The sequence below is a fragment of the Salvelinus alpinus genome, chromosome 2, assembly GCF_045679555.1.
Source record: "Salvelinus alpinus chromosome 2, SLU_Salpinus.1, whole genome shotgun sequence".
Lineage (NCBI taxonomy): Eukaryota > Metazoa > Chordata > Actinopteri > Salmoniformes > Salmonidae > Salvelinus > Salvelinus alpinus.
Window position 1 is genome coordinate 36,240,203 of NC_092087.1, and position 20,922 is coordinate 36,261,124.

The 20,922-nt window shown below is 45.6% G+C and overlaps 1 protein-coding gene across 10 annotated transcripts in view; it reads left to right on the forward strand.

Annotated features, from left to right (window-relative positions):
- LOC139559953 (scm-like with four MBT domains protein 1) overlaps positions 1-20,922 on the forward strand; it is a 33,150-nt gene that overhangs the window by 10,236 nt on the left and 1,992 nt on the right. For 9 of the 10 annotated variants that reach the window (XM_071376455.1, XM_071376473.1, XM_071376446.1 and 6 more), the window contains 18 exons: positions 2,736-2,831; positions 2,904-2,995; positions 3,142-3,385; positions 5,167-5,255; positions 5,408-5,660; positions 5,841-5,935; positions 6,004-6,105; positions 10,415-10,574; positions 13,780-13,862; positions 15,582-15,708; positions 15,924-16,037; positions 16,149-16,191; positions 16,323-16,384; positions 16,463-16,602; positions 18,126-18,235; positions 18,660-18,835; positions 18,999-19,171; positions 20,623-20,844. In XM_071376455.1, the coding sequence (XP_071232556.1) occupies positions 2,807-2,831; positions 2,904-2,995; positions 3,142-3,385; positions 5,167-5,255; positions 5,408-5,660; positions 5,841-5,935; positions 6,004-6,105; positions 10,415-10,574; positions 13,780-13,862; positions 15,582-15,708; positions 15,924-16,037; positions 16,149-16,191; positions 16,323-16,384; positions 16,463-16,602; positions 18,126-18,235; positions 18,660-18,835; positions 18,999-19,171; positions 20,623-20,844 (2,310 nt within the window). In that variant the 5' untranslated portion in view covers positions 2,736-2,806. The remainder of the gene's footprint in view (positions 1-2,735; positions 2,832-2,903; positions 2,996-3,141; positions 3,386-5,166; positions 5,256-5,407; positions 5,661-5,840; positions 5,936-6,003; positions 6,106-10,414; positions 10,575-13,779; positions 13,863-15,581; positions 15,709-15,923; positions 16,038-16,148; positions 16,192-16,322; positions 16,385-16,462; positions 16,603-18,125; positions 18,236-18,659; positions 18,836-18,998; positions 19,172-20,622; positions 20,845-20,922) is intronic. The other variant, XM_071376510.1, reaches the window with a different exon arrangement.

Consider the following 20,922-nt stretch of genomic DNA (forward strand, 5'->3'; position numbering starts at 1 on the left):
ACCAACCCCTTTTCTGACATGGGACGTCGTTAACCTGCTGGCGGGAACACCTGTCACTGCAGGCGGGAGCCAGAGTGTGCTATATATATATATATATATATATATATATAGTGCAGTTTATAACCTAAAAAGTGCACACTCATCGTTTGATATCACTGCTTTGTCACATTGACGTTTTATCAGGCAGGGATTTCTCAGGATGAGTTCAGTTAATGATTTCTTAAATTAATAAAGATGTCAACAACTCATAGGCTGATCGAAGGCTGTGTGTGGTAGGAATGGGTCTAGGCCAGATAGCCTGCTTTAAGCAGGGCTCTAATCCTTCCTGAGACTGATCACCCCTGACAGAGAAGGGAGAGCGATGGACAGTATTGAATTGAAAGAACGCTTAAGGCAGGGCCGGTCTTTGACGTTGAAAATACGTCTAAAATATTTTCCAGTTTAGGTTCTGAATTATGGGGGAAAATAAGTATTTTCCAGGACGTTGAAAAAGCATGAAAGACATTGAAAAATACCTATATTCCGGATGTTGAAGTCAGGTTCATATTTGGTTATGAATGAAAGTTTAAAATACGTGTTTCCCGTATGTTGAAAATACCTATTTTCCAGACTTTTAAAATATGTATTTTCCGCACGTTGAAATTGGGACCGGACCAAAAATCAATGTCCGTGGATGTTGAAATCAAGGCTGGTCTGGACCGCACCAAATCTGAAGCAAACATAGACGTCTATGATTGGTTCATATTTGGTCCGGACCGAAAACCAATGTCCGTGGAAATCAAGGCCGGTCCAGACTGCAAAAAAATCAAAACGACCTCCAAAAGGCGACGGCTAAGTGGTAAGCCTACAGTTTGTAAAACACCAAAAAAAGAACATCGAACAGGACCAAAAAAGACTTCGGTTCCTGTTTACTTGGGTGTAGCTTACCATGTCTGCCCGCAATGGAATTTTATGAATGCCCATCCATGTGGTAGGCCCACCATTTGTAAAAACAGGCCATTGCATTGGCTTTATTAGTCCTTATTCCTGTGTTAAATCAATTTAAATAAATATCAGCTACCCAACCTTTTTAGGAGTTATGGTGAGCCTATTTGCAATGTGTTTACACAGCAGGAAATGCAGAAGTATTTTATTTTTCGCATGATCAGCTTGTCAAAAATGTACAGATACAAACTTGAAACCACTGATCATGACAATGGGGTGAAACTCCAGGACAACAGTTGTGAATGGCCATTCCATATTGTCCGTTTTACTTTGACCTGGCCTGTTTTTAGTATATGTTTGTTAACATATTTTTTTATTTGATTGGGCAGCATTTAGGTTAGGCTATTTGATTGGAGAAACCTGCATGACGTAAAAAGTGTAAGTCTCAATACATTCATACAGTCTATCTCCAGCCTGTAGGCTACAGAAAAGGCCATAAACTCTTTCAACCATATCCTGTATCTGCTACATGATTTATGTTAGACTGCATCCAATTTGCAGAGTAATCTATCACAGTGCCATCTGTTTTGTCACCAAAGCCCCATATACTACCCACAACTGCGACCTATATGCTCTCGTTGGCTGGCCCTCACTTCATATTCGTCGCCAAACCCACTGGCTCCAGGTCATCTAAGTCTTGGCTAGGTAAAGCCCCGCCTTATCTCAGTTCACTGGTCACCATAGCAGCACCCACTCGTCGCACGTGGTCCAGCAGGTATATTTCACTGTTCACCCCTAAAGCCAATTCCTCTTTGGCCGCCTTTCCTTCCAGTTCTCTGCTGCCAATGACTGGAACGAATTGCAAAAATCACTGAAGCTGGAGACTCGTATCTCCCTCTCTAGCTTTAAGCACCAGCTGTCAGAACAGATCACTGCACCTGTACATAGCCCATCTGTAAATAGCCCATCCAACTACCTCATCCCCATACTGTTATTTTTTTTCTTCTCCTTTACACCCCAGTATCTCTACTTGCACATTCATCTTCTGCACATCTATCACTCCAGTGTTTTAATTGCTAAATTGTAATTATTTTGCCACTATGGCCTATTTATTGCCTTACCTCCCTTATCTTACCTCATTTGCACACACTGTATATAGACTTTTCTATTGTGTTATTGACTGTACGTTTGTTTATTCCATGTGTAACTCTGTTGTTTGTGTCGCACTGCTTTGCTTTATCTTGGCCAGGTTGCAGTTGTAAATGAGAACTTGTTCTCAACTAGCCTACCTGGTTAAATAAAGGTGAAATACAATTTTGGGGTGGAGCGCCGCAGCGATGTCTCTCTCCAACAGCACCCTGGAGGTGCACGTTGGGAATGGACAAGCAACATATTTTGCACCCCTGCCTTTGACAAAGTGGGCACTGCTTATCACAGGGTGGCATCAACGCTCACCTAAAAAGCCCATATGCCACTGGTTGAGAGAAATTGTCATTGTTTTGGGGCAGAATGAGGTTTGATGTTTTGTTGTTGGAGGTGCGTCTTGGTCAGTTTAGCTCAGAAAATGCCGCCCTTGTCAATCTGCCGCCATAGGCAGATGCCTAATGAGCAAGCCGGCCGTGCCTAAAGGTCCCACATTCAAAACGGACAGCTTTCCAAATGCAACTCTCCTCTGAACCTACCTAAATCTTCATGAGTGCTAACCTTTTTTTTGTCTTGGAAGTGGAGCTGTATAAGTGTGTTGTAGTCACTGAGTACCAGGCCCTAAACACAGACATGTTTATTTAATGTCGTCTTTGTATCTTTTTCAGTTGGATCAAAGTAGTTTTAGCTACTGCTAATACAGTGTTCTGGGTGGTGTTGGGAACACAGTGGGGGCATCATGAACTCCGAGACACAGGAATCTGGTGAGTCTCACAATGGTTCAATGGCAGTGGTGTAATTTTCTGTCTTTATAAATGAGTTTGTGTGTCTTTCAGGAGGGGGCTCTGACCTGGAGTCTGACTTCAACTGGGATGAATATCTGGAGGAGAATGGAGTATTGGCGGTTCCACATCACGCCTTCAAACATGTATGTCTTATTTCACTATATCAGGGCCCATTAGCAGATATGGTACTTATATTTAGGGCCCAGAGTTTTTCCTGGTCAGGGCCCTCTTTATTGTATATCCACTCACACATTAATTATTGTTGTCTTTCCCCTTCCCTTCCTGTCAGGTGGACCGTAGCCTGCAGACAGGGCTGGCCCCAGGGATGATGCTGGAGGTGTCTGTGCGTTCGGAGCCTGACCAACCCTACTGGGTGGCTACCATCATCACTGCCTGTGGCCAACTGCTGCTGCTGCGCTATGAGGGTTACCACGACGACCGACGAGCAGACTTCTGGTCTGACATCATGACCTCTGACCTCCACCCTCTGGGGTGGGGTAGGCAGCAGGGGCGACCAATGAGACCACCCGATGGTGAGGGGGTGACATATACGTTTGTGTTGCTGTAGACCGGTTGGGCCCTGTGCTCAAATAAATGTATTGGAATACACCGTTTTTCATATACAGTTGAAGTCGGACGTTTACATACACCTTAGCCAAATGCATTTAAACTAAATTTTTCACAATTCCTGACATTTAATCCTAGTAAAAATTCCCTGTCTTAGGTCAGTTAGGATCACCACTTTATTTTAAGAATGTGAAATGTCAGAGTAATAATAGAGAATGATTTATTTCAGCTTTTATTTCTTTCATCACATTCCCAGTGGGTCAGAAGTTTACATGCACTCAATTAGTATTTGGTAGCATTGCCTTTAAATTGTTTAACTTGGGTCAAACGTTTCGGGTAGCCTTCCACAAGCTTCCCACAATAAGTTGGGTGAATTTTGGCCCATTCCTCCTGACAGAGTTGATGTAACTGAGTCAGGTTTGTAGGCCTCCTTGCTCGCACACGCTTTTTCAGTTCTGCCCACAAATTTTCTATAGGATCGAGGTCAGGGCTTTGTGATGGTCATTCCAATACCTTGACTTTGTTGTCCTTAATCCGTTTTGCCACAACTTTGGAAGTATGCTTGGGGTCATTGTCCATTTGGAAGACCCATTTGTGACCAAGCTTTAACTTCCTGACTGATGTCTTGAGATGTTGCTTCAATATATCCACATAATTTTCCTGCCTCATGATGCCATCTATTTTGTGAAGTGCACCAGTCCCTCCTTCAGCAAAGCACCCCTACAACATGATGCTGCCACCCCCGTGCTTCACGGTTGGGATGGTGTTCTTCGGCTTGCAATCCTCCCCATTTTTCCTCCAAACATAATGATGGTCATTATGGCCAAACAGCTCTATTTTTGTTTCATCAGACCAGAGGACATGTCTCCAAAAAGTACGATCTTTGTCCCCATGTGCAGTTGCAAACCGTAGTCTGGCTTTTTTATGGCGGTTTTGGAGCAGTGGCTTCTTCCATGCTGAGCGGCCTTTCAGGTTATGTCGATATAGGACTTGTTTTACTGTGGATGTAGATACTTTTGTCGCTGTTTCCTCCAGCATCTTCACAAGGTCCTTTGCTGTTCTGGGATTGATTTGCAGTTTTCGCACCAAAGTACGTTCATCTCTAGGAGACAACGTGTCTCCTTCCTGAGCGGTATGACGGCTGCGTGGTCCTGTGACGTTTATAATAGCGTACTATTGTTTGTACAGATGAACGTCAGGCATTTGGAAATTGCTCCCAAGGATGAACCAGACTTGTGGAGGTCTACAATTTTTCTTCTGAGGTCTTGGCTGATTTCTTTTAATTTTCCAATGATGTCAAGCAAATAGGCACACAGAGTTGGAAGGTAGGCCTTGAAATACATCCACAGGTACACCTCCAATTGACTCAAATTATGTCAATTAGCCTATCAGAAGCTTCTAAAGCCATGGCATCATTTTCTGGAATTTCCCAAGGTGTTTAAAGGCACAGTCAACTTAGTGTATGTAAACATCTGACCCACTGGAATTGTGATACTGTGAATTATAAATAAAATAATCTGTCTGTAAACAATTGTTGGAAAAATGACTTGTGTTTCATGCACAAAGTTGATGTCCTAACCGACTTGCCAAAACTATAGTTTGTTAACATGAAATTTGTGGAGTGGTTGAAAAACGAGTTTTAATGACTCCAACCTAAGTGTACAGTATGTAAACTTCCGACTTCAACTGTATACAGGAATTAACAGGCAAAAGATGTACACAATTTATGAATGTGATGTGGGTCCAGGTGTTTGTGAGAAACATGGTGACTGGGAGGCTGTCCTAGAGGAGGCTCTGGCTCAGGGAGGGAGTGCACCAGCACACCTACTGCAGGGGGTGAGTCTGGGGGAGGGAGGAGTGGGGACACCAGGACCATAACTATAGCTAGGACCTATTCAACATCACTACTCATGTCAGAAAATCAGGATTATTTTTAACATTTTTTTTCCTGCATTTTTTTTTAATAAAAACAATGTCAACATGTCCAGGCTCAGACAGGGGGAGACCCAGCAGACCTGTTTCCCATGGGGTGGTGTGTGGAGCTGCAGGACAGTGTGGACCCAGGGGTGGCCTGGGGGGCGCAGGTGGAGGACAACATAGGGGGCCGTCTGTGTCTGCGCTACGCTGGGACAGAGGGGCTCACCCAGTCACTGGCCAGGCGATGGCTATTCTACCTGGACCCCCTCCTGCACCCACCTGGCTGGGCTGAGGAGAACAGCTGCTCTCTCACCCCACCTGCTGGTAAGGAACATAACTGCCTCTGCACCTTGTGATGCTGTTGACCAACCCTGGTCCTTGAATAAGGTGTATTAATGCTGGGCTGGTTGCCTGCTGACCACTGTTTGTGTTTGTTTGGATGCTTTGTGTGTGTTTAAGTATTAATGAGAGTTACTTAGTGATATTGTCAATGCTGTGTTTCAGTGCTTCGTGGTTTGCGCAGTGAAGCAGAGTGGGAGGAGGTGAGAAAGACCATCAGACAGCCTAAAGAAGAATCCTTCAATCAAGACTTCTTTAAGGTATGCTTTACATCTCCCTCTCTCTGGCCTCTCTGTCTCCCTCTGACATATCTTCTGTGTGTTTGTAGGACAGGCCAGTCCTCTCTCCTCACTGCTTCTCTGAGGGGATGAAGTTGGAGGCGGTGAACCCCGCTGCCCCCTTCAACATCAGCCCAGCTACTGTCACCAAGGTAACCCCCATTACATTTACATTTAAGTCATTTAGCAGACGCTCTTTTCCAGAGCGACTTACAAATTGGTGCATTCACCTTATGATATCCAGTGGAACAACCACTTTACAATAGTGCATCTAACTCTTTTAAGGGGGGGGGGGTTAGAAGGATTACTTTATCCTATCCTAGGTATTCCTTAAAGAGGTGGGGTTTCAGGTGTCTCCGGAAGGTGGTGATTGACTCCGCTGACCTGGCGTCGTGAGGGAGTTTGTTCCACCATTGGGGTGCCAGAGCAGCGAACAGTTTTGACTGGGCTGAGCGGGAACTGTACTTCCTCAGAGGTAGGGAGGCGAGCAGGCCAGAGATGGATGAACGCAGTGCCCTTGTTTGGGTGTAGGGCCTGATCAGAGCCTGAAGGTACGGAGGTGCCGTTCCCCTCACAGCTCCGTAGGCAAGCACCATGGTCTTGTAGCGGATGCGAGCTTCAACTGGAAGCCAGTGGAGAGAGCGGAGGAGCAGGGTGACGTGAGAGAACTTGGGAAGGTTGAACACCAGACGGGCTGCGGCGTTCTGGATGAGTTGTAGGGGTTTAATGGCACAGGCAGGGAGCCCAGCCAACAGCGAGTTGCAGTAATCCAGACGGGAGATGACAAGTGCCTGGATTAGAACCTGCGCCGCTTCCTGTGTGAGGCAGGGTCGTACTCTGCGAATGTTGTAGAGCATGAACCTACAGGAACGGGTCACCGCCTTGATGTTAGTTGAGAACGACAGGGTGTTGTCCAGGATCACGCCAAGGTTCTTAGCACTCTGGGAGGAGGACACAATGGAGTTGTCAACCGTGATGGCGAGATCATGGAACGGGCAGTCCTTCCCCGGGAGGAAGAGCAGCTCCGTCTTGCCGAGGTTCAGCTTGAGGTGGTGATCCGTCATCCACACTGATATGTCTGCCAGACATGCAGAGATGCGATTCGCCACCTGGTTATCAGAGGGGGGAAAGGAGAAGATTAATTGTGTGTCGTCTGCATAGCAATGATAGGAGAGACCATGTGAGGATATGACAGAGCCAAGTGACTTGGTGTATAGCGAGAATAGGAGAGGGCCTAGAACAGAGCCCTGGGGGACACCAGTGGTGAGAGCGCGTGGTGCGGAGACAGATTCTCGCCACGCCACCTGGTAGGAGCGACCTGTCAGGTAGGACGCAATCCAAGCGTGTGCCGCGCCGGAGATGCCCAACTCGGAGAGGCTGGAGAGGAGGATCTGATGGTTCACAGTATCAAAGGCAGCCGATAGGTCTAGAAGGATGAGAGCAGAGGAGAGAGAGTTAGCTTTAGCAGTGCGGAGCTCCTCCGTGACACAGAGAAGAGCAGTCTCAGTTGAATGACTAGTCTTGAAACCTGACTGATTTGGATCAAGAAGGTCATTCTGAGAGAGATAGCAGGAGAGCTGGCCAAGGACGGCACGTTCAAGAGTTTTGGAGAGAAAAGAAAGAAGGGATACTGGTCTGTAGTTGTTGACATCGGAGGGATCGAGTGTAGGTTTTTTCAGAAGGGGTGCAACTCTCGCTCTCTTGAAGACGGAAGGGACGTAGCCAGCGGTCAAGGATGAGTTGATGAGCGAGGTGAGGTAAGGGAGAAGGTCTCCGGAAATGGTCTGGAGAAGAGAGGAGGGGATAGGGTCAAGCGGGCAGGTTGTTGGGCGGCCGGCCGTCACAAGACGCGAGATTTCATCTGGAGAGAGAGGGGAGAAAGAGGTCAAAGCACAGGGTAGGGCAGTGTGAGCAGAACCAGCGGTGTAGTTTGACTTAGCAAACGAGGATCGGATGTCGTCGACCTTCTTTACAAAATGGTTGACGAAGTCATCCGCAGAGAGGGAGGAGGGGGGAGGAGGATTCAGGAGGGAGGAGAAGGTGGCAAAGAGCTTCCTAGGGTTAGAGGCAGATGCTTGGAATTTAGAGTGGTAGAAAGTGGCTTTAGCAGCAGAGACAGAAGAGGAGAATGTAGATAGGAGGGAGTGAAAGGATGCCAGGTCCGCAGGGAGGCGAGTTTTCCTCCATTTCCGCTCGGCTGCCCGGAGCCCTGTTCTGTGAGCTCGCAATGAGTCGTCGAGCCACGGAGCAGGAGGGGAGGACCGAGCCGGCCTGGAGGATAGGGGACATAGAGAGTCAAAGGATGCAGAAAGGGAGGAGAGGAGGGTTGAGGAGGCAGAATCAGGAGATAGGTTGGAGAAGGTTTGAGCAGAGGGAAGAGATGATAGGATGGAAGAGGAGAGAGTAGCGGGGGAGAGAGAGCGAAGGTTGGGACGGCGCGATACCATCCGAGTAGGGGCAGTGTGGGAAGTGTTGGATGAGAGCGAGAGGGAAAAGGATACAAGGTAGTGGTCGGAGACTTGGAGGGGAGTTGCAATGAGATTAGTGGAAGAACAGCATCTAGTAAAGATGAGGTCAAGCATATTGCCTGCCTTGTGAGTAGGGGGGGAAGGTGAGAGGGTGAGGTCAAAAGAGGAGAGGAGTGGAGTGGAAAGAAGGAGGCAGAGAGGAATGAGTCAAAGGTAGACGTGGGGAGGTTAAAGTCACCCAGAACTGTGAGAGGTGAGCCATCCTCAGGAAAGGAACTTATCAGGGCGTCAAGCTCATTGATGAACTCTCCAAGGGAACCTGAAGGGCGATAAATGATAAGGATGTTAAGCTTGAAAGGGCTGGTAACTGTGACAGCATGGAATTCAAAGGAGGCGATAGACAGATGGGTCAGGGGAGAAAGAGAGAATATCCACTTGGGAGAGATGAGGATCCCAGTGCCACCACCCCGCTGACCAGAAGCTCTCGGGGTGTGCGAGAACACGTGGGCAGACGAGGAGAGAGCAGTAGAAGTAGCAGTGTTATCAGTGGTAATCCATGTTTCCGTCAGTGCCAAGAAGTCGAGGGACTGGAGGGAAGCATAGGCTGGGATGAACTCTGCCTTGTTGGCCGCAGATCGGCAGTTCCAGAGGCTGCCGGAGACCTGGAACTCCACGTGGGTCGTGCGCGCTGGGACCACCAGGTTAGAGTGGCGGCGGCCACGCGGTGTGAAGCGTTTGTATGGTCTGTGCAGAGAGGAGAGAAGAGGGATAGACAGACACATAGTTGACAGGCTACAGAAGAGGCTACGCTAATGCAAAGGAGATTGGAATGACAAGTGGACTACACGTCTCGAATGTTCAGAAAGTTAAGCTTACGTTGCAAAAAATCTATTGACTAAAATGATATAGTACTGCTGGCTGGTGAAGTAGGCTAGCTAGCAGTGGCTGCGTTGTTGACTTTGTTTGAAAGTGTAGCTGGCTAGGTAAGCTCGATAATTACTCTAAACTACACAATTATCTTGGATACAAAGACAGCAAAGACAACTATGTAGCTAGCTAACACTACGCTAATCAAGTCGTTCCGTTGTAATGTAATAGTTTCTACTATTCGGTAGAAGTTGGCTAGCTAGCAGTGTTGACTAGGTAGGAGAACGGCAGCGCGGCGGACGAAAATAGCTGGCTAGCTAACCGATAGTTACTCTAAACTACACAATTATCTTAGATACAAAGACAGCAAAGACAACTATGTAGCTAGCTAACACTACACTAATCAATGTCCCCATGTCACCAACAGACGTTAAACACTTTTTTGCATTGAAGTGTGTAGACTACCACTGTAAGGTGTAGGCCTACTGTAGACAATGTTTCAGAATTCGTGGGCAGTGCAACATATTTAGGTTTGGGAAAAGGTAAATACAAAATATTATTGATATATCAAACAATCTTTTTACAAGTCCTCAACAATTTGCAATTGGTTTTGTCTTTCTGACATGGTCAGACACAGCAAAAGTCACTGCAAAAGAAAACATTCTACCAACCTCTCCAAAGACAATTGATTAAGTTCGCCTTGCATTGCTATTTCCTTAGAAACTGTCTTGGCCTAATTCCAATACTTCCAAAGTATACAGCAAATAAGGGCATTATTGTCACCATAGAAGGTGCATGATGGGGGGTTTTCAGGTGGAGTTATAATGCTCGTTCACGTGTGCACAGTTTCACGACAGGTCTGATTCATAACGGGAAACATGTATGGTGTGCTCCCAAGTTTATAAATCTCAGTATTTTTGTGTGCGCACAGTCTTTTCAGAAATGGAACACAGCTATTTATTGTTACATTTACACAATGGTTATAAATGAGGCCCCTGGTCACCACGGTAACACCCCCACCGCACCCACACAGCTTCTTCCGTGTTTATCAATTACATATAGTGTGTGATAGGTTGCACCTAGTTGTATGGGGCTGTAACAGTGATGTCATCATTGTGTTCCCCAGGTGTTGAGCGAACAGTACTTCCTGGTGCAGATGGACAGCCTACAGGGAGACAGTGAGGGGGCGGGGCCTGGCTCATCCTTCCTCTGTCACCATGGAAGCACTGAAATCTTCCCTGTCCAGTGGAGCCTTAAAAATGGGGTACCCCTCAGTCCCCCTCCAGGTAAGGCAGAGGTGTGGACGAGTCACATTACTTAAGAATCGATTTGATAGAAAATAAAATGACTTCAGACTTGGAGCATCAAGACTCGTGACTCGACTTTGACTTGAGACTGAATTTATCTGGCCAGGGTTTTGTAACGTTTTGTCACTCATTTTGTGGCAGAGAGTCTCCGGATATTCAATGTCTGCTTTTTTTTAAAAATTACCCATCTAGCAATAGGTACTCTTTGTTGCGAGGCATTGGAAAACCTTCCTGGTCGAATATGTGTTTGAAAATCATGATCGACTGAAGGACCTTACAATTATGATCGACTGTACCCCACACATCTGTATGTGTGGGATACAGAGATGAGGTAGTCATTCAAAAATCATGTTAAACAATATTATTGCACACATACAGAGTGAGTCCTTGCAGCTTTTTAAAATGTATTTATTAGGCAAGTCATTTAAGAACAAATTATTATTTACAATTACGGCCTACCCCAGGCCAAACTCGGACTACGCTGGGCCAATTGTGTGCTGCCCTATGGGACTCCCAATCACGGCACGTGTGTGATGTTGCCTGGATTCGAACCGGGTACTGTAGGGACGCCTTTTGCACTGAGATGCAGTGCCTTAGACTGCTGCGCCAACTATGTGCCATTATGTGACTTGTTAAGCACATTTTTATTCCTGAACGTATTCACTTGGGGATCAAATCCCGTTAACGGGATCGATTTGACAACATCCGGTGAAATGGCAGCGCGCCAAATTCAAATTAAATGATTAGAAATATTTAACTTTCATACAATCACAAGTGCAATTCAGCAAATTAAAGATTTACTTCTTGTTAATCCAGCCACCATGTCAGATTTTAAAAAGGCTTTACGGCGAAAGCAAACCATGCTATTATCTGAGGACAGCACCACATCAAACAAACACAGACAATCATATTTCATCCCACCAGGCGCGACACAAAACTCAGAAATAACGATATAATTCATGCCTTACCTTTGAAGATCTTCTTTTGTTGGCACTCCAATATGTCCCATAAACATCACAAATTGTCCTTTTGTTCGATTAATTCCGTCGTTATATCTTCAAAATGTCCATTTATTTGGCGCATTTGATCCAGAAAAACACCGGTTCCAACATGACTACAAAATATCTAATAAGTTACCTGTAATCTTTGTCCAAACATTTCAAACAACTTTCCTAATAGAACTTTAGGTATTTTTCAACATAAATAATCGATAAAATTTAAGACGGGATAAACTGCGTTCAATAGCGGATAAAAACAAAGTGGAGCGAGCTTTCAGGTCACGCGCCCCAACCACAACAGTACACTACAATCGATCCTCGTTCTGAACAGCCCTACTTATTCAATCCTCAAAGGAAAAACATCAACCAATTTCTAAAGACTGTTGACATCTAGTGGAAGCGATAGGAACTGCAAGCAAGTGCCTTAGAAATCTAGATCCCCATAGAAAACTCATTGAAAAGAGAGTGACCTCAAAAAAAGAAATTCCTGGTTGGTTTCGCCTGCCAAATAAGTTCTGTTATACTCAGACATCATTCAAACAGTTTTAGAAACTTCAGAGTGTCTTCTATCCAAATCTACTAATAATATGCATGTCCTAGCTTCTGGGCTTGAGTAGCAGACAGTTTACGTTGGGCACGCTTTTCATCCGGACGTGAAAATACCGCCCCCTAGCCTAGAGAGCTTAAGGCTTGCCATAACAAAGGTGTTGAATACTTATTGGCTCAAGACATTTCAGCGTTTCATTTTTAATTAATTTGCCAAAATGTCTAAACGTAATTACACTTTGACAGTACGGGGTATTGTGTGTGTGTAGGCCAGAGACACAATCTCAATTTAATCCATTTTAAATTCAGACTGTAACACAACAAAGTGGGAAAAGTCGAGGGGTGTGAATACTTTCTGAAGGCACTGTATAGCCTACCATTTGGATTTTATATTTATTCCTTTGCTTATTCAATCTGGCCACTGACATAGACCTACGGCACTGCACGAAATTCTTCTTTCAAAAACATTTCATCTGTGCTTCAGAACCAAAAAGTGGCCCATCTTGACTGTTGACCAGTCATCAGCATTGGCGTGCAAAGACGGGCTCACATATCCAGATTAATGACCAGACAGCACTTTAATTTTCTCAGGTTTTGCCTGGCACTTTTTTTTTTTTCATATAAAATACCGTTTAGCAATCTGCTACTCACGCATCTTTACCAGAACAATAGACTAGCTGGATATTTCAAATGGGACTAGTTTGGATGGGTTAGTTATATACCTCAGTGGTGGGTAGGACTTCTGGCTACAGGTAGTTCTAACCTCAATACTCATGGGATGAAGATGCAACATATTCTGGCTAATTAATTACGATATTTGTGAGGAAGAAAAAATATACAGACAAACCATGCTTTCCATCCGATCCTGCAACCTCCGCTGGATACAGGTAAGGAGTACGATCCTGCAACCTCTGCTGGATAGAGGTAGGCCGTACGATATCCCAAGTTGATATTGACTGCTAACGTGAATGACTTTCAGCTCCAAGTGCAGGTGTCTTGTGTTTTTGAAAATGCAGCACCGTTTATATCTGAAATGACAGGCGACATCTGAATAGCAATTGTGTGCGCGGGGGTGTCGCAAGCTTTGAAACACTCCGTTTGAGAACCACTAAGCTAGCGAACAGATGGCTGATTTCCTGGCGAGCTGAAGGATCGGGTGCAGTACAAACTGCACTTTGTAGGGAGAGAGGATTGCCATAAATAAATATGCAGCTCCAAAAATAGTTTGATCAAGAATATTAACGGTTTACTTTGCAAGCTCACCAGTAATGGGGCTTCAATCAACATTGACTAACATAGGTCTACTAGTCTTTGGTATGTCAAAATTGCCTGAAATTGATTATTTACTCACGAAGCTTGCATTTGGTATTTGTAAAGTTAACTGTTGCGTAATCAAAATATGCTGTAGACAAAATAATGAAAAGGGCTGTCTGGTAGCTTAAACATTTTTTAAAATAAAGATTTGATTTGTTTTTTACTTGTGACTTGACTCGAGACTCGGCTGGTTCTCGATTTGAGACTCGGACCTTGTGACTTGAATAATAGTGACTTTGTCCCACCTCTGGAATACACTCATCTCATGCACTGTACTGCAGTTACCAGTGCAATTTTACTGTGTTCCTGGGTATGTGGGTGTGTAGGTTACCAGGGTCAGGACTTTGACTGGGCGTATTACCTGAAACAGTGTGGCGCAGAGGGAGCGCCAGAGAGCTGTTTTCCTGTGGTGAGACACACAAGACACACACATACACATATATATATATATATATACAGTGGGGAGAACAAGTATTTGATACACTGCCGATTTTGCAGGTTTTCCTACTTACAAAGCATGTAGAGGTCTGTAATTTTTATCATAGGTACACTTCAACTGTGAGAGACGGAATCTAAAACAAAAATCCAGAAAATCACATTGTATGATTTTTAAATAATTAATTTGCATTTTATTGCATGACATAAGTATTTGATCACCTACCAACAAGTAAGAATTCCGGCTCTCACAGACCTGTTAGTTTTTCTTTAAGAAGCCCTCCTGTTCTCCACTCATTACCTGTATTAACTGCACCTGTTTGAACTCGTTACCTGTATAAAAGACACCTGTCCACACACAATCAAACAGATTCCAACCTCTCCACAATGGCCAACACCAGAGAGCTGTGTAAGGACATCAGGGATAAAATTGTAGACCTGCACAAGGCTGGGATGGGCTACAGGACAATAGGCAAGCAGCTTGGTGAGAAGGAAACAACTGTTGGCGCAATTATTAGAAAATGGAAGAAGTTCAAGATGACGGTCAATCACCCTCGGTCTGGGGCTCCATGCAAGATTTCACCTCGTGGGGCATCAATGATCATGAGGAAGGTGAGGGATCAGCCCAGAACTACATGGCAGGACCTGCCCAATGACCTGAAGAGAGCTGGGACCACAGTCTCAAAGAAAACCATTAGTAACACACTACGCCGTCATGGATTAAAATCCTGCAGTGCACGCAAGGACCCCCTGCTCAAGCCAGCGCATGTCCAGGCCCGTCTGAAGTTTGCCAATGACCATCTGGATGATCCAGAGGAGGAATGGGAGAAGGTCATGTGGTCTGATGAGACAAAAATAGAGCTTTTTGGTCTAAACTCCACTCGCCGTGTTTGGAGGAAGAAGAAGGATGAGTACAACCCCAAGAACACCATCCCAACCGTGAAGCATGGAGGTGGAAACATCATTCTTTGGGGATGCTTTTCTGCAAAGGGGACAGGACGACTGCACCGTATTGAGGGGAGGATGGATGGGGCCATGTATCGCGAGATCTTGGCCAACAACCTCCTTCCCTCAGTAAGAGCATTGAAGATGGGTCGTGGCTGGGTCTTCCAGCATGACAACGACACGAAGCACACAGCCATGGCAACTAAGGAGTGGCTCCGTAAGAAGCATCTCAAGGTCCTGGAGTGGCCTAGCCAGTCTCCAGACCTGAACCCAATAGAAAATCTTTGGAGGGAGCTGAAAGTCCGTATTGCCCAGCGACAGCCCCGAAACCTGAAGGATCTGGAGAAGATCTGTAGGGAGGAGTGGGCCAAAATCCCTGCTGCAGTGTGTGCAAACCTAGTCAAGAACTACAGGAAACGTATGATCTCTGTAATTGCAAACAAAGGTTTCTGTACCAAATATTAAGTTCTGCTTTTCTGATGTATCAAATACTTATGTCATGCAATAAAATGCAAATTAATTACTTAAAAATCATACAATGTGATTTTCTGGATTTTTGTTTTAGATTCCGTCTCTCATAGTTGAAGTGTACCTATGATAAAAATTACAGACCTCTACATGCTTTGTAAGTAGGAAAACCTGCAAAATCGGCAGTGTATCAAATACTTGTTCTCCCCACTGTGTGTATATATATATATATATATATATATATTATACCACTGACTGATGACAGGTGTTTTTCCTCCAGGAGCAGAGTGATCATGACTTTGTTGAGTTCATGAGGCTGGAGGCGGTGAATCCCATCGCTCCTAAATACATCCACATGGCAACTGTAACCAGGGTCAGAGGTCAGCACATCTGGCTGGGTCTAGAAGGTGAGAACAGAATAGCTGTAGGAGGGAGAGGAAGTGCCGTGTCGGAGAGATGTAAGGGTTTTGGGGGAAGGATGTTGATCTTGTGACTATCACTATGACCAAGTCAGTTTTGGGTGGTAATTTCAGCTACCTGAATTCTCAGTGTTCTATTTACATAGTGTTTATGTGTTCATCCACTCATAACCTCCTCCCTCTGCTCTGTGTGTTCTCTCCAGGGTTGAAGCAGACTCTGCCTGACATCATCACGCATGTGGATTCTCTGGACATCTTTCCAGTCAGCTGGTGTGGGAGTAACGGCTACCCCCTCCAACACCCCTCCAACGCTACAGGTCAGGCTCCAAACAAGACCCTCCTGTCCATTTTGGGGATTGGTCTATGTCAGTGTTTTATCTGACGGTTACTGTCAAATGTAGTTTGACTTTTGACCTCTTCTGTTGCAGCTCCGAGGAAGAGCTGTGTGGCCGTGGTGCAACCAGAGAAGCAGTGAGTTTTTGCAGACTGCATATTACAGAGAGAGCGTGGGAATCGAAATTAAAAAGCTGAACTTATTCCTCTACTCTTACCCAAGTTTTTATTTCTAACTGTATGTGTATTTGGGTTTGATCCGATGGCAGATCTCAACTTAAAGCCACGCCCCATGCAGCGAGGCAGCAGGATCTGAGCCAATCAGAGAGCGGTGAGTGTAATACCTTGTGAAAAATAATTTGTGCAAAAATAATGCGTATGAGAATCTCACGTCTGTGTCTGTCAGCAGCTCAGGGGAACGGAAAGTACAGCTGCCCAAAGATCTTCTTCAACCACCTCTGTTTCTCTGGCCCCTACCTGAACAAGGGCCGCATCGCAGAGCTGCCCCAGAGCATAGGCCCCGGCAACTGTGTCCTGGTGCTGAAAGAGGTGAGAGAGACAGCAGCACACATCTACAAGCTCCTCTCAATCTAAAAATATCAGGGCAACATCCAATCTCCCCTTCCTCTCCAAGGTTTTAGAAAAAGTTGCTGCTGTACAGCTCCAGGACCATCTCAGTCTGAACAACCGACAGTATTTGAGAAGTTGCAGTCAGGTTTCTGGCCGGCCCACAGCACTGAAACGGCCCTACTCAGGGTCACCAACGACCTGCTGGTGCAGGCTCCCCCTGTCCCCTGATCCCCCTGGACTTGAGTGCAGGGTTTGACACTGTCGCCCACCCCATCCTACTGGAATGCTTCCTGAACGCCGCCGGACTGTCTGGACCAGCTCTGAGCTGGTTCCACTCCTACCTCTCACAGGACTGAGTATGTGTTGCTAGGTGGGCCCAGGTCCCGGACCCACCACGTCACCTGCAGTGTACCACAAGGATCTGTTCTTGGACGCATCCTGTTCGTCCTGTACATGCTCCCCCTCGGTTGTGTCATTACCCGGCATGGAATCTCATTCCACTGTTATGCTGATGAACACATGCCTTGAGTAGATGGATGAAGGAAAACGTCCTTCAACTGAACAGCAGCAAAACCGAGGCCCGACATGTTGGCACCCTCCTCCAGGTCCAGCACTCACCAATAACACACCTCAACATTGCAGGACAGCACATCCCTCTCACTCCCTCAGTTTCCAATCTGGGTGTAAAGCTTGATTCCTCCCTGACCTTTGACAGCCACGTAAAGCGTCATTCTATCACCTCAAGAACATTGCCCAACTCCGTCCCACCCTCACTCAGTCTGATGCAGAGAAGCTCATCCATGCCTTTATCTCCTCAGGGCTGGACTACCGCAAAGCACTCTTCATCAGGAACCCTGGCAGGAGTCTTCAGAAGCTCCAATACATCCAGAACAGTGCTGCCAGGATACTGGTCAGTGTGTGGAAACACCATCACATCATGGCATCTCTGCACTCGCTCCCCGTCTCATTCCGGATTGACTCTCCGGTGTATTCATGGCAATGCTCCTCCTTACCTCAGAGAACTGCTCTCCCTCCAAAACCCCACTCGCACCCTCAGGTCAAGCCATAGCCTGCTCCTACACGCCCCCAGGATTAATCTCCGCTCCTTGGGGGATTAGGCTTTCATCTCGACCTCCCCCAGCCTCTATAATGCCCTCCCGGACCACCTGTAGGGAACACACTTTAAAAGGGGCCTAAAGAACTTTCTCTTTAGGAAGGATTTCAGTTGATAGCTGTGCTTCTTGGTGTTCGTGTCTCTTGTAGCGTCAGCTGCGTCAGCTGCGTTTGGTTCATTTTTTAAATTTTATGCACTTTTAGATTATTCTGTATAATGAAAAGCGCTTTACAAATGTAATTATTATTATTAACACACGCACTACTGTAGATGACTTCTCACTGATATCACCATACAGATACATAATCCATTCTAGTGTCCTGTTTAATTCTGTGCTGTATCCTACAGTGTGTACTTCTAACCCCCCGTATCCTGCCCTGTGGTCCAGGTGTTGACGCTGCTGATCAGCTCGGCCTACAAGCCCAGCCGGGTGCTGAGGGAGCTGCAGCAGGACCCAGAGCTGAGGCGGCACGGCCAGGGAGAGACTCTCAAGGCCAAGTCAGTCTACCCAACCAATAGACAGACCACAGTATACACCATAACAACACTAACATGATGGTGATACCATGACGGTTTAGATTGTACAGTATTGGGATAAAATGAGAAACGGTACACGCACTAATCCGTACAGAGTTTTCTGTACGAGATAGATTTGCTCTGTTCTGGGTCACTATGTATTCACCATAAACACTGTATATCGATTTGAATTTTATTGGTCACATTTAGCAGATGTTATTGCTGGTGTAGCGAAATGCTTGTATATGGTAGTAGTCGCGTGACACTGAGTATATATGTTCTCCCTGCTCCATGAACATCATACTGGATGAAGGACCTGGGAGAGATGCTCTCTGCCACATTGGTCTCTGACAGACTGTATTAATGGGTCTACCTATCCTGCTCTGGATGGTGTTGTGGTGTGTAGGTACAAAGGGAAGAGTTACCGGGCCACTGTGGGGATTTCCCGTACGGCTGACCAGGTGGCTGAGTTCTGCAGGAAGACATGTGTAAGGCTGGAATGCTGCCCCAACCTGATCACACCTCACATGGTGCGGGAACACTGCTCAGAGAACTGTTCCCTGCTCACCAAGACTAAATACAGTACGTGCTACCTTACACACACACACGTATGCATGTATAGACAGACAGACACACAGATTGTATTTACAATGTACTTATCAATATTTAGCTATACAATCATGAATAACACCTGTTATTATTTTTCTAAGATGGTTTCCTTGGTGTCTGTCTATGTACTCTATAGCTCATTACTACGGTAAGAAGAAGACCAAGCGCATTGGCCGTCCCCCTGGCGGTCACACTAACCTGGATATCAGCACCAAAGAGGGGAGCAGGAGGAAGAAGAGGAAGCCCCTGTCTGTCTGCAAAAAACACCTGTTTACCTCTGTGGACAGCACCCCTGCTTGCTCCCCACTGGTACTGCATATACTGACATTCAACACATTAAAGTAACTGTTCAGTGAAAATCTCACTTTTAAAAGATTATATTCTGTTGACCAGTGGCGTTGATGCTGTTTAATGTTTTTTTCATGAGCCTTATTTCTATTACAGCATATTGGCTGACTGTCATTCATATTCCATTCACCCAGTTCAGCGATCGGTTTAGGCTACTACATGATACTCTGATTTTCCCTATACCCATCATGAGGTTGCTACAACCTTGCCCATGAATTAAAGTTTACAGCGTAGGTGCACACAGGTCGAGAGACACATTTTAGGTGACATTCAATACCGCCTTGCACACTCTTGCCTGCATCTAGCTGATATAGGGTGTAATCGTTAGTCCAACAGTTGCAAACAAGAGTTTCTATTGGACAAATCCAGGTTTGTTTATCCCTGTTTCGTTCTGTGTGCTTCTGTTTGAGAAACGTTTTACAACAGAATTGGCGGAATGAATACATCCCTGATCACACGTGAACACAGTTCACTTTCATAGCAGCCACGTTGTATTCCTTCTCACTTCTATGCGCTCTCCTCCTCTCACCTTGTCCCTTTGCTTGTGGACTTCAATGCACAACACATCAGCTGTATGTGACCAGGCGAGAACCTTTCCAAGCCAAACCATATAAGAACCGCTACACACAGTGACATTGTTGTCACCATATTAGCTAAAGTAACGTCATAATCAACATAGCTAATAACGCATTAGTAAACCCACTACAGTCATGCAGTAATGTTATTGTACAGTCAGTAAGCAGTTTAGCAGTTACACCAGCGGGCCCTGGTGGCAATAAATTAGTAAAACCAAAAGCTTACCTTGACTTGGAAGAGTTCTGTTGTATTGGATAGTCATAGCATCCCTATGTTTGAGCCTGGTGTCTAAACTACATAGCTGCATTTGCTAAGTAAGTGAAACTTAAATAGATTTTTTTTCTCAAAATATCTCTCTCGCCGTCTCTTGCTTCTCTTTCATTTTTGAAGAAATTAATTTGTTAAACTCTTTCTCTTTGAGTCAACTACTCACCACATTTTATGCAGTGCTAGATAGCTGTAGCTTGTGCTTTCAGTACTACATTCATTCTCTGATCCTTTGATTGGGTGAATAACATGTCAGTTCATGCTGTAAGAGTTCTGATAGGTTGGAGGACGTCCTCTGGAAGTTGTCATAATTACTGTGTAAGTCTATGGAAGGGGGTGAGAACCATGAGCCTCCTAGGTTTTGTAGCTGTCCTAGCTGTACATTTTTGGAAGAGAAGCTAGAATTTTAGTTTCCCCCAACCACTGGTCCAAGGTCAGAGATTTTTGAATAGTTAAGGTTAGGATTTGGGGTAGAACGCAGTGCAATTTGATTCTACATCTGATCTTATGGGCAACTTTTATATGGAAAGTAATCAAACTCGTAACTGTACTCTTTCTTTGCACCCCAGGGTAGTGGAGAGGAGGAGGACCTGGATGAGGACTACTCTCTGAGTGAGTCGGGCTCAGAGCAGCAGGGTGACTCTGAGGTGTTAGAGAGGAAGTCCCAGCCCGCCTCTCCCCGTCCCACCCCTACAGAACCTCGCCCTCGGGAAGGACCCCGCCGCCAGCGCAGGAAAACCCCCCAATTAACCTCCTACTCAGATGATGAGAACCAGCCCCCCTCACCTACGGTAGTGGCTGTTGCATAATTACACACACACACACTTACACTGATCCTAGAACTATATATGTGGAACTCCTTGTTTTTG